This window comes from Bubalus bubalis, chromosome 15 (genome assembly GCF_019923935.1).
Source record: "Bubalus bubalis isolate 160015118507 breed Murrah chromosome 15, NDDB_SH_1, whole genome shotgun sequence".
Lineage (NCBI taxonomy): Eukaryota > Metazoa > Chordata > Mammalia > Artiodactyla > Bovidae > Bubalus > Bubalus bubalis.
In genome coordinates this window covers 51,141,266-51,154,930 of record NC_059171.1, presented here as the reverse complement: position 1 = coordinate 51,154,930, position 13,665 = coordinate 51,141,266, and the positions used below count along the sequence as shown (strand labels likewise).

At 41.0% G+C, this 13,665-nt stretch overlaps 1 protein-coding gene across 5 annotated transcripts in view; it reads left to right on the top strand.

Moving 5' to 3' along the window:
• LOC102392047 (serine/threonine-protein kinase Sgk3) overlaps positions 1-13,665 on the top strand; it is a 120,766-nt gene that overhangs the window by 69,744 nt on the left and 37,357 nt on the right. For 3 of the 5 annotated variants that reach the window (XM_025265315.3, XM_025265317.3, XM_006069531.4), the window contains exons 2-4: positions 2,812-3,028; positions 8,625-8,708; positions 11,086-11,158. In XM_025265315.3, coding sequence (XP_025121100.1) covers positions 2,951-3,028; positions 8,625-8,708; positions 11,086-11,158 — 235 coding nt within the window. In that variant the 5' untranslated portion in view covers positions 2,812-2,950. The remainder of the gene's footprint in view (positions 1-2,811; positions 3,029-8,624; positions 8,709-11,085; positions 11,159-13,665) is intronic. The other 2 variants (XM_044928721.2, XM_025265316.3) reach the window with 2 other exon arrangements.

Sequence of the window (13,665 nt, the reverse complement as noted above, 5' to 3'; positions counted from 1 at the left end):
TGCTAGTGTTCTTCACGTAAGGTGATAGAAAAAAACGAAAATAAAATGTAGCCGCTGTAGTCTCTGTATCTGTAGCTAGTTCTCTGGCTCAAATGGCTCATCATTCCTCTTTTTCTTCTAGTACTTACTTTCTGTTCCCCTTACCCTCTGCCTGGTCAGTCATTGCTTACCGGATGTCAAGGGTTGTGCTAGTTTTCTCCAGCAAAAACATCCCATTGGCATCACCATCTGATTAAATTTAGAGTCATCCATAGTCGTGCCCTAAGATCTTTGGGCCAGGTAAACAGACCCGTAAATGTGAATGTAGTAGGAATCAACACCCCTGTATCCTTCAGGTTTTTGACAGTGGCACTGGTTTCTGAGCTTCTCCAGGGATGTGGTGTAGTTTTCGATTTGCTTTCTTAGTGGGGAGACGGGGGAGAGGTCCAAGGATTCTTTCACCTTTTTTTCCATAATGGATTTTATGACACAGAACAGGGAGCCAGTGTAGTTATCTGGCCAGTGACTAAGTGTATCTATTTCCACTAAAATTCTAGGACTAGGAAAATAACCACAGGACAGGCCAGTGCTCCCATTGGACCCACCATGCGATAGATACCAGGGTTGACTTTATCTCTCACCTGCTCTCTGGAGTGAGATGGGTGCTCTGACTGGAGGGCTATGTTTTAGGTCTCCTGGGACTAGAGTCACTTCAGAGCTAGTGTCTGGTAACCTTTGGAAAATCCTCACTCTTCTCTTTCCCAGTGGCCAGTCACCCTTGTGAATGGCTGCAGGTACTTCTTAAGTAAGGTCTGGAGAAAGTGTGATGGGGTGCACGTGTGGGTATGTCTAGGGCCACAGTAATCTTATGTTTAGATTACCGTGAATGTACTCTCATATCAGACTCCTGGTAAAATTGTTGAGATTCTGCGCATTTTTTGGTGTCAAGTTGATCTCTCAGAGTAGGCTTTGAACTTCTTTCTGGGCTCATTTGGCATGTAATTCCCATTAGGAGGCAGTGAGGGATGGTGGGGCAAAGAGAAATCATGAAACAATTTGAAAGGGCTTATGGGAGGGGAGTTAGGAGGCCGTGTCTCCTCAGAGGGCAAGTCGCTACTTTCAGCTGAGATATTTGGCCAAATGTGGAGTTAAACACCCTTGTTGTTCAGTTGCTTGGTCGTGTCTGACTCTTTGCGACCCCGTGGACTGCAGCATGCCAGACTTCCCTGTCCTTTACCGTCTCCCAGAGCTTGCTCAAGCTCATGTCCATTGAGTTGGTGATGCCATCAACCATCTCATTCTCTGTTGTCCCTTCACCTCCTGCCTTCAGTCATTCCCAGCATTAGGGTCTTTTCCAATGAATCAGCTCTATGCATCAGGTGGCCAAAGTATTGGAGCTTCAGCATCAGTCCTTCCAATGAATATTCAGGGTTGATTTCCTTTAGGATTGGCTTGTTTGATCTCCTTGCTGTCCAAGGGACCCTCAACAGTCTTCTCCAACACCACAGTTCAAAAGCATCAATTCTTCGGTGCTCAGCTTTCTTTATGGTCCAACTCTCACATCCATACATGACTACTGGAAAAACCATAGCTTTGATTATATGGACCTTTTTTGGCAAAGTAATGTCTCTGCTTTTTAATATGCTGTTTAGGTTTGTCATTGCTTTTCTTCCAAGAAGCAAGCCTCATCTTTATCTGCCCAAGTGCCTGCATCTGTGATTTAGGGTCATTCACTTTTCCAGCTCTTGCCCTCATGTTAGCGTAAGAGATTTTACAGCGTTGCATATTTAATTGGTTCTGCAACATTTGTCATCAAACCATGCCTTGATTTTTAGTTGTATCAGATTAGCAGCTGTTAGGGGAAAAGGGCTCATTTAGAACAGCCATAGATTTTCCACTCATCTATTTGGGAATTCACAGCTTTCAATTGGTCATTTGTTTTGTGTATATTCTCAGGGACAGTCAGAAGCAGCTACAGTCCAGGTCACTATTTTTGAAATCAACATTTTCATCATATACTTGACCTTATGGCACCTTGCTCACCACTTGTACTTCATCGTGGGACAGGAAGTTTGAATGGTCTTGGTATCAGTATGTGCCAGATTGTCAGTTTCCCCTCCCCTCCCTCCATAGTAATGTTATCAGGATATTGATCAAACATGCATTTCATTTTTGAGGGTCAGTTTTCTGGGGTCATTCTTGGTGCATTTACTGGAGTAGAAGGGACTCGAACAAAGGGACTGTTGACTAAGCTGATGGGGGCAGAGGTGAGAGAAGCAACAGGACATGGGGAAGCACCCCTCTCACAGTGTTTGGAAGCCATTACTGCTCCCAGGCTTTCAGCTGTAGCTTGAGAGAGAGGTCACCTGGTGGGAGCCAGACAGCCTTGTTTCAAGTCACTTAACCTCTCTGTGTCTCAGTTGTCTCATTTGTAAAATGGGAGTAAAGAATTGGTTACTAGACAGGTTCCCAATTGGAAGCAGGCTTCAGCAGTTCCTCTTGATGCTAGGAACTTAAACCACCCTTTGAAAACTCTACTCTCAGTCCATCACAATAGAGTCCTTTCAGGTGAGAGTTAACCCTTGGTCCATAGGAAACGTGGTTGTAAATGCTCCCAAAAATTCTTAGTAGAGAAGAAAGTAGACGATTTAGCTATTGAAAGGGACATAACAGAAACTATGTCTTTAACCTGGGCTGAGACTTAAGATCAAAAGTTAAATTCCTGCAAGAAGAAGGATAAAATGGGTTCTGTGAGCCAGGAATGACAAATCAAGGTATTTTAAAATCATTTTGCTAATCAGTTCTTTTTTTTTTTTTTTTCTGTTGGTTAAGGTTGCATGATGGAGTTTGAACATTACCTCAAGAGGTTTTATGTTTTGGATTAGCTAATTGTGTTTGTCCTCTGCTGACTGTTTCTTTGGACTCACTTCTTCGTGTCCTTCTGAGGCAATAAACTCAAAGGGATTATACCATGGACTACAAGGAGAGCTGTCCAAGTGTAAGCATCCCCAGCTCTGATGAACACAGAGAGAAAAAGAAGAGGTTTACTGTAAGTATGTAATGTGAAGTTCATGGGACAAAATTGAATGTAGAGAATATTTCCATTTCTGCTTTTCTTCCCGAACCTAGAATGGCCTCCCCTAGACTTGGCAGCTTATCTTTCAAATGATGTGTCCTCCACAGTCTTCTTTGTGTACTGTGATGGAATACAATTTCCTTTTCAGTGTAGATTTTTGCCTGTTTCCCTATCCCTTCAGAGATGCTTGTGAACTATCCCTTCAGAGATGCTTGTGAACTGTCTGATAGACCCTGTCAGTCGAAAATGTGCGTACGCGTGCTTCTGTGACACATGCTCTTCTCAGGGTCTGTGGGCTCTGAAAGTCACTGAGTCCATGTGAAGAACCACTGTCTTAATTTCCACATATCTTTCTTAAGACATTTGTCACTGTAAGATTTTTTTTTAAATGTGGATCATTTTTAAAATATTTATTGAATTTGTTACAATTTTGTTTCTGTTTTATGGTTTTTTTTTTTTTGGCCCCAAGGCATGTCAGATCTTAGCTCCCTGGCCAGGAATCAAACCCGGATTTCCTGCATTGGAAGGTGCAGTCCTAATCACTGGACTGCCAGGGAGGCCCTGACATTTGTGATTTTCTACCTCATTGAAAAAATATTTAATCTAGTATTTATCTCTTTTTTCACCATAGAGGCAAAGTCCATTTCTAATTTTACCTTTTATTATCATGGTGGTAACTCAGTGGTAAAGAATACGCCTGCTAATGTAGGAGACACAGGAGATGTGGGTTCAATCCCTGGGTGGGAAAGATCCCCTGGAGGAGGAAATGGCAACCCACTCCAGTATTCTTGCCTGGAGAATCCCGTGGACAGAGGAGCCTGGCGGGCTACAGTCCAGGGGGTCACAAAGAGTCAGAAATGACTGCGCAATGTATCACCTTCTCCTCATCAGCTACTATAGGACTTTATAAAGAGCAAGCAATGGGTATTTGGCTGAGTCAGTATATCAGTGACTGCTGTTGGGAAACACTCACTTTTCTATTTAGTGTAATGCCACACTATTAGTATTTAGTCTGGCAGTCTTGTTAGTATATACAGAGTTCTGCTGTCTTCCTTTTCCTCAAAAACTGTCATTTATCTTGTCTGTAACAGATCTGTTCTTCCTTGTAAGGCCCCACCCACTGAGCACTATGAAGAAACTCATTTAACCCCATCCTGTTTAACAGTTTGACTGAAAATGTAAGCAGTTCTTTTAAGTAAAAGCGCCTAGGCTGTCTTTTTCATTGTGGCCTCTTTCTCTTATGTATGTGAACACATTCTCCTTCTCCAGCTTGGCTTCGTGGTTTGTGGCAGGAGAGGTGTCCCCTTTCACAGTGTTTGTTCAGTGGATGACTGACCTCATGGTAACCTGGCAAAGGCCGGCTTTCTTATCCTCTAGATCTTTGCCATTCCAGGTGTAGAGTGATGGGTCTGGTGAATCTCTGGCTGTGGTTGACCTGATCCAACCCTGGGCCTCATGCCTGCATCCACCACTGGCATCTGCCATTGACGGACTGATCTGTAATCTGTTCTTTGTTGGCTTGGCGAGTGGGGGTGACTGACTGCTGACTTAGCTTCCCCTCGGCCCCTTGGTGGCTGTGGAGCCCACTGAGGCTCTGTGTGCCCTCCACTGCTCCTCACTCAAGTGGGCTGCCCTGGGCTCTGACCACTGGGCAACCTGGCCCCTGCCAGAGTCCACATCACAGGAGGGGTTGAGGAGTTAAACTAAACCCTCTGACCACTCCAGTCTGCCTTCTTAACTAGGTAGGGGCCCCCTAATGGTGGTTTTTTCCCAGAGCCTCAGACAGGGAGCTGGGAACAGCCCTTCCATTTTCTGTTCTCCCTTCCTTAATGAACATGCTTCCACAGCCTGCATGCAAGCCCAGAGCAGAGAGATTGCAGCGTGGGTCTGGCCATTTGACTCTCCTCAGACATTGTAGCATTATCTTCAGCGTTTATTCCACATTCATATAAGCCAGTTTTAGAGACATCATGTTGGATTTCTCTGGCGGTCCAGTGGTTAAGAATCCGCTTGCTAATGCAGGGGACAAGATTTTGATGCATGGTCTGGGAAGATCTCACATGCCTCAATAACTCAGCCCTCTCTCTGGAGCCCACATGCCACAACTACTGAAGCCCGTGTGCACTAGAGCCTCTGCTCTGCAACAAGAGTAGCCACCGCAGTGAGAACCCCATGCACCACAACTTGAGAGGAGCCCCCGATCGCCGTAACTAGAGAGAGCCCACACACAGCAATGGAGACCCAGCACAGCCAAAAGTAAATAAATATTAGAGAAAAAACCATCATATTGATGTTAAACCAGAGATCAGTATACTTTAGGTAGTAGAGTAGAATGTACAAAGTTTTCATTCCTTCCGTCTCCTTATTTTTAACTTTGGTAAGTTCTCTCCTTCAAGGACAGAACCTCCTGCCGAGTTTGTTGGAAGCTCATCCATAGCAGATACATGCAGTGGGTTATCTCAAGGGTCCTGTTTTTCGTGGTAGGAGTATTTCCTTATCTTCTGTGAAAGAGTGAGGGAGGCCTCTAGCGTCACTCTTACCAACTATTCCCAGAGCTGTCCCTGGAGTTCTCCGAGGCTCCCTCTAGATCACCTTGATCACCTCCTCCTATCGGATGCTCAGATGGTACCTTGTCAGAGAGGACTTTACTGACCACCTGCTATACAATAGCACCTTCACACCTCACCCTGCCCCTTTCACACGTCACCCTGCCCCTTTCACACTCTGTCCCACTTACCCTGTTTAGCTTTTTAATAGCAGTTATCACCACCTGACATACCTTTAGGTTTATTTATGTGCACTTCTCCTGAACTTGTTCTTTGAAGCAAGAACTTCCCTCACTATCATTTCACCAGTATCTAGATCAGACATGGACATTTAGTAAGTGCTTGTGGCATTGAAGTTGAATGAGAAGGAGGGTTAAGTTCTTGTATTTGTTGCTGACCACTGTAGTACAGTCCTCGGTCCTCGACAAGCTTGGTCTAGTCAGTGCAGATAGACCCCACCCAACCCAGCACAGACTCTCTCCAGCTTCAGCATGTCTGTGTAATACTTGGAAACAAAAATAGGCACTGCATTAACTCTTCAGTAATATTTTTATGAATAGTTCTCATGTGCCTTTTAAATGACTTTATTCAGTTCAGCTTCTCTCAGAGAAATGCACTGCATTCTAGAAAGCCTTGACTTAAACCAAGTCTAAATTATACTTTGATTTATCCACTCAGAGAACTGTCCTTGAGCTTTTTTCTTACGCCAGCTGCTGTTCTAGGCATTGGAGATAAGTGGGTAGCAAGCATGATGGCAGTCCTTGCTCTCAAGGAACTCAAATTCTGGTGCAAGACAAGCAACAAGGAAATCTTTTTTTAAAAAAACTTCATAAGATTTATTGTACTTGGTTTTGTTAAATTCTATGTATTTTTGCAAATGAGAGTGTCTTTTCAAATTTGAAAGGTTTTTTTTTTTTCACTTGTATTTTATTAGAACTTACTTAGTAAGCTCTTGTTCATAAATCATCCTGCTAATAAGTAACCTCACAGGGCTTTATCTCAGCTCCTGTAAATAGAGAGCAGAGCTGCCTCAGCCTGGAACCTAGGTTTGGTTCCAGTCTTGGCTGTACTCAAGTATCCATGGGAAGCCACCTTATCCTGTCAGGAAGTCAGCACAGACAGCGTTGTTTGTTCAAGATGCTCATAATCATATAAAGCTAAGTCTCTGATCCTTTGGAAGGAGTCCTGCTTCCAGGCCCATCTGATGCTGACTACCATGGGAGATAAAATCTGTAGTCTGCTTTTAGAAACATGGCTCTGTTTTGCTGGCACTCTGATTAGGTTCTTCTTCCTCTACTTCTGCACTCTCTCCAAAGGGAGCCATGTCATCTTATAAACAATTCTGACATCTCACCCAACAGCTTCCTGTAAGACAGCTTAATGTCCTCTTGGTTAACACCAGAGGTAACACCAAAAAGCTCTCTTACCCTTGGAGCTCATGTAAAGGTGCCTGGATGGTCTTGTTCTCTCTGCCTCACTTATCCAGGTGACTAATGCAATGGGTTGGCTTCACCTTCCTGGTGAGACTTTGTCCCCTTTCTCATGGGAGGGAGGGTATGGCTTTACGTTGTGGGGCCCTTCTTACTGTGGGTCTGTTAATGTGACCTTATCTTTAACAATACTTCAGAGTTCATACTTCATAAACACACACAGTGTCAGAGAGATCTTTGCTCACAGTATTATCTAACTATGAAGTGGTGAGTGGAGCTTTCCAGTCTCTCATGGGAAAGGATAGTTTGTGTAAATGCTTGTCTGGCCATCTTCTGAAATAAATTTACTGTGTTATCTACAGACTGTGGACAATTGTGTTATAAACATCTCTTTCCCCTAATCTTCACTGTAAAATAGTGAGGTTGATAACCCAAGACATACATCAGTGAGTTTTTCTTCATACACCTAGATACTTGTTATTTTTAGAAATGATAAAAAGATCTTTGGGGTCCAAATTGTTTTCTCTGTGTTATGTTGAATTGTATTCTGAGCTTCTCTGTGGGATGGACTATGAAAGATAATTCTGTATTATAACTGTTGATTTGACTCTTGTTCTAGTGCATAGAAGGTTAGAATATTTAGATTTTAGTCTCACAAGTCTGTGAACTTGGGCAAGTTATTTAACTTTGTGGGGCCATCATTTCCTCCTATCTGCAATAGGGGTTGTAATATTTTTTCTGTTTACTTCATAAGGTTGTTGACTCTGGTTATATGAAATTGTGTGTGCATGAAAATGTTAAACACAGGCAAGAAAGTCGTAGGAAATATGAGAATAAAGTCTTAGTTTGAAAAATATTGTGTAAAAGATGCCCTGAAAGGAGGAGAACTAATAACTGAGTATTTACTATGTGCCAGGCATCACTTTTGAAAATACGTTATCATTTCAGAGTAGTGGTTACCTTTGGGAAAGAAGAGAGCAATGTCATCTGTTGAAACTGTGTTTTATTCTTGGGGCTGCTGCTGCTGCTAAGTCACTTCAGTCATGTCCGACTCTGTGTGACCCCATAGACAGCAGCCACCAGGCTCCCCCATCCCTGAGATTCTCCAGGCAAGAACACTGGAGTGGGTTGCCATTTCCTTCTCCAATGCAGGAAAGTGAAAAGTGAAAGTGAAGTCGCTCAGTCGTGTCTGACTCTTAGCGACCCCATGGACTGCAGCCCACCAGGCTCCTCTGTCCATGGGATTTTCCAGGCAAGAGTACTGGAGTGGGGTGCCATTGCCTTCTCCAGGAAATCTGAAACAGGAATTGAAAAATGCCAGAATTCAGAAGATCTAAATAATGAGTACACTGGTGTTCATTATGTTACTCTGAAAACTACAGAAAATTTTTCCTACCATTTAAAAAATAAAACACCTTTCAACAAGATAAAAGAAGTGTTTGAGTTGGTATACTTGTGTATCTTGGAGGATTGTATATAAATATTAATGTCTAATTATCTATTTCATAGGTATGAAAACATTTTATTTGCATATGTAAATAGCTAGTGGGGCGTTTCCCTCAAATTTTATTTTATTATTTTTAATTTCTACAGGTTTATAAAGTTCTGGTCTCAGTGGGCAGGAGTGAGTGGTTTGTCTTCAGGAGATATGCAGAGTTTGATAAACTTTACAATACTGTAAGTAAGAGTCTACAAGATTTTTACTTAAAACATCTGAGAAAACTGGAAGCTGAAGGAATTATTTGATAACTAAACAATACTTATGTATATATCAGACAAGCAGAAAAGAGATTCTTCAAAATCATCCTAATTTTGGAATGCTTACTAAAAAGGGTGGGAGAGGACTTCAGATAAACTACTGAAGATATAGATGTGTAGTCTAAAATACATTTCAGTGTCATAGAATATTAGAAATAAATCCTTTCTATCTGTTTTTCTAATAATTGTTAATCATCATGCTGCTGCTAAGTCACTTCAGTCGTGTCTGACTCTGCAACCCCAGAGACGGCAGCCCACCAGGCTCCCCCATCCCTGGGATTCTCCAGGCAAGAACACTGGAGTGGGTTGCCATTTCCTTCTCCAATGTATCAGAGTGAAAAGTGAAAGTGAAGTTGCTCAGCCATGTCCGACTCTTTGCGACCCCATGGACTGCAGCCCACCAGTCTCCTTTGTCCATGGGATTTTCCAGGCAAGAGTACTGGAGTGGGGTGCCATTGCCTTCTTTGAATCATCATGCTATTTATTTCTAGTTAAACTGCCCAACTGTTAGCTTTAAGTGTTAGAGCAGAGAGATCGCGATGTGGGTCTGGCCATTTTTGCTGCAGTGTCTTCAGCATTTATTCCACGTTCATGTAAGCCAATTTTAGAAACGTGTGTGCATGCTAAGTCGCATCAGTTGTGTCCAACTCCTTGCAACCCCATGGACTGTAGCTCACTGGTCTCCTCTGTTTATGGAATTCTCCAGGCAAAAATACTGGAGTGGGGAGCCAGTCCCTTCTCCAAGGCATCTTCCCAGCCCAGGGATCAAACCCATGTCTCCTCCGTTTCAGGCAGATTATTGTCTGATTCACCAGGGAAGCCCATTTAGAATAAAAGGGAAGAGAAAAAATAACATTTTCAATCTGTAAACATGTGTTTTTTATGACTGTAGTTTGCATTTGGAAGCTTTTTATTATAGAACTTGTTGAACATGTATGGAACTAGACTAGTATAAATAGAGAACATCAGATAATGTACCATCCATCTTCAAGAATTATTGTACATGGTCATTCTTGTTTCATCTGTATCCCTAGCCAGCCCACTATAATTATGAAGCAGATCTCAAACATCGTATCTTTCTGTTTGTAAATATTTCTGTGTATATCTCTAAAAAGATAGATTCTTTAAAAATATACAATGTCATTATCATAATAATTAATGAAAATGCTTTAATATCAAATACTCAGTGTTCATATGACTGGTTGATAATCCTGTGAAGTGTCTTTTTTTTTTCAAACAAATCATTATAAATTTTATTTTTTTGTTTTAACTTTTTCAAAAATTTTTATTGAAATATAGTTGATTTTATGAGTTGTCTTTTAATCACTAAGTTTCCCCCTCCACCTCTCTTTTGTGTACAATTTTTTTGTTGGAAAAAAGAGTCGTTTCTCTACTGATTTTTTTATCTGAATTTTGCTGACAGCTTGCCCATGGTTTAGACTGATTAATTCACTCTCCTATTCTTTGTATTTCCTGTCATTGGAGATATATCTTTATTCTCTCACACAAACACACACTGTATGTGTGTGTATGCGTATGTGTGTGTGTGTGTGTGTGTGTATGTAGTATATGTTTGGGTTTTTTTGTTTATTTCTAAAACATTTAAAGTTACTAGAGAAATGCAAGGATTGGTAAGACTGTGTAAAGACAGTATATGTGTGGTCCTTTGATGTCAAGCTTATAGTAAAAATAAGCATTTACCCATTTTTATGGCTTTACTGCCCTAAATTGAATTTCTTCAGGACCAAGTTGTTTTTCTCTGGGGATAGGCAAATCTAAGAGACAAATGTGTTAGAATATTAACAGGAGGAAGGATTGAGCAGAGGAAATTGAAAATTCATCAGCTTTCTCAGAAAACAATTGCCAGTCTGTTAGAACACAGAAGTCACATTTCCTGACATCATAAACAGGGAGTAAGTAACAGGTATTCAAAACCTGTACCCCAGGTTCTCATCCAAGTACTTAACTTAAACAATTTTAAGCCTCACAGCAAATCTATAAGTGCTAAGATTATCCCCATTTTCCACAAGAAAACTGAAGCACAGAGATGTTAAGTAGCTTATCCAAGGTCACAAAGATACTAATTGTTTTACTGGGACAAAAGAGAATTAGCCAGATTAATGGTATTTTACTGGCATGATTTAATATTGTACACTTAATCATGATACACTTAAAAGTATGATGGGTTTTTATGATGGATTTTTTTTTGAAAATTAGACTGTATTTTATTTTGGCATGTGTATAACTAGAAGACCTATGTAGTAAGTTTATGTAATATTATTTTTTTCAATTCTAGTTAAGGAAACAATTTCCTGCTATGGCCCTGAAGATTCCTGCCAAGAGAATATTTGGTGATAATTTTGATCCAGGTAGGCAGTAAATTCTTAGACCAGCCATGAGTAATGTTAAATTTTGAAGAAGCAGTTAACATATTCATTGCCCTGGATAGTAGTGTAAATCTGCAAAGCTGATGGTTCTCAGGCTGTATGCCTGATTACCAGGCATTGTTTTAAATACTTTATATGTTTTAATTCATTCACTCCTCACAGCAGCTCTTGGAGGCTGGTATTACCATCATCACTATTTTATAGATGAGGAAGCTGAGGCACATGTTAGATAATTTGCCCAGGCTCACATACAGCTAATAAATAGCAGATCTGAAAGTTAAATTCAAGTGGTCTGGCTTCAGATAAATCTGTTGATCACTAAGGATAATGTGGATTACTTTCCTAACCATGAGAGGCATTCCTTGTTATATCCAGAAACATTTACTAAATGTGTGGTCTGTACATGGCACCTTTCAGGCCTTTGAATGGGATACCAAGTATCCTATTGTTCACCTTTGGGACGCCTAATGTCACATAGGATCTCAGAAATCTGGAGGCTGTATGTATGTCTGAAGCCTCAACTGCAAAAAAAATTTTTTTACTAGACTTTAAGAAATCAACCTAGTACACAAATATCTACTTATTAGACAGAAATCTCTATCCACTAGAAATTCCATACGTAAAGTCATCTGTCTATGCCACAAGTGGATCCTGACAAGCTATTGAGTTTCCTCTCTCCCCACCATCTTGCCTCCTCAGCTAACTTGCTTGTAACCATCAGACCTGTGATTCCTGAGTGGCTGCTTTCTTGGTTGTTACTCAGGATATGAGCTCTCAAACCACTTATCTTGCTTCCTCTCTACAGCCTGACCCTACAGTGTTCCTTTGTCTCCCAGACCTTTTCACCATACCCGGTGCAGTTCTGCCCACAATGAACAAACTCCTTTACCCTCCATCTTTTTCATATTTCTTTCACATTCTTGCTTTAATTAAAACTGACTCCCCCTCACCCCCACAGCCGCAGGCTGCTGGAATCCCCTGTAATCCTCTCAACTGAAGACGCTTTATTCTCCTATACTTTCTGAACCTTTGGATTGGAAAGGATTCTCATTTCCCCAATTTTTTTTCACTTCTCCTATTTTATGTAGATTGTTTTCCTCTTGGGAGAACTTAGCACACTTTATTGTCCTACCAGTCTGTTTTATCTGGGTGTAGATTTTAAGAAGGTGGATACTTTATCTTTTTTATTTATGATGCCTAGTAAATATTTGGTTCTCAATAAATATTACATGAATTCATTAATAGAAGATTGAGTTGGCACAACACTGTCAGATTACACATTCCATGGGTTGACTCTATAGACCAGTGACTTTTGAGCTCTTGTTCTCTTGTATTCTCTTTAGCTGCAGAATAGTGAAATCTTACGCAGAAAATGTCATGTGTAGAACAAATAAAAATGGAACTGCTTTGTTGGTGCAGCAGTGAAGTATGTCTGTAGAGCATGGGTTTAAAAACATTGTGGAGGGCAGCCTGGGGGCCTCAGAGTTACTTGAGCAAAATGGCAATATAATGTGGAACCCACCGTGTATATGTAAGTATGCACAGCAGAGGGAAGACAAGATAGAGACTGGGAGGCTGGTGACACGATACTGGATGCTTGGGGCTGGTGCACTGGGACGACCCAGAGGGATGGAATGGGGAGGGAGGAGGGAGGAGGGTTCAGGATGGGGAACACATGTATACCTGTGGTGGATTCATTTTGATATTTGGCAAAACTAATACAGTTATGTAAAGTTTAAAAATAAAATAAAATTTAAAAAAAAATTAAAAAAAAAAAAAAAGAGAATATTCCAGGAGTCCTCCAGTTAGAGAATGAGAGCTGCAAGTAGGGTGGAAATGGGGCTAAAAATTGAGTCAGTTTTTCTTTCTGGCTTACTTCACTCTGTATAATAGGCTCCAGTTTCATCCACCTCATTAGAACTGTTTCAAATGTACTCTGTGGGAGAGGGAGAGGGTGGGATGATTTGGGAGAATGGCATTGAAACATGTATAATATCATGTATGAAATGAGTCGCCAGTCCAGGTTTGATGCACGATACTGGATGCTTGGGGCTGGTGCACTGGGACGACCCAGAGGGATGGTACGGGGAGGGAGGAGGGAGGAGAGTTCAGGATGGGGAACACGTGTATACCTGTGGTGGATTCATGTTGATATATGGCAAAACCAATACAATATTGTAAAGTTAAATAATGGGAGTTTTGCTCCCTGTTGGGTGTGATGATATCCCCCCCTCCCTCCATCTTTTTTTTTTTTAAAACCAGGGATGTCTGTTGAAATAAAATATTCAGAAAAAAAAAAATAAATAAATAAAAAAAAAATAAAAAATAAAAATTGAGTCAGATGTAAGAATTCTTTTAATGAAAAACCTATAAAAAATCTTGGTGGTTGCTTGGGTAGAGGAGACATAGAGTAGAATCAGAGACAACTGATGTGTCTGACTTGGGGGAATGAGAGAATTAATTAATTTGAAGTGGCGGAAAGACACTTA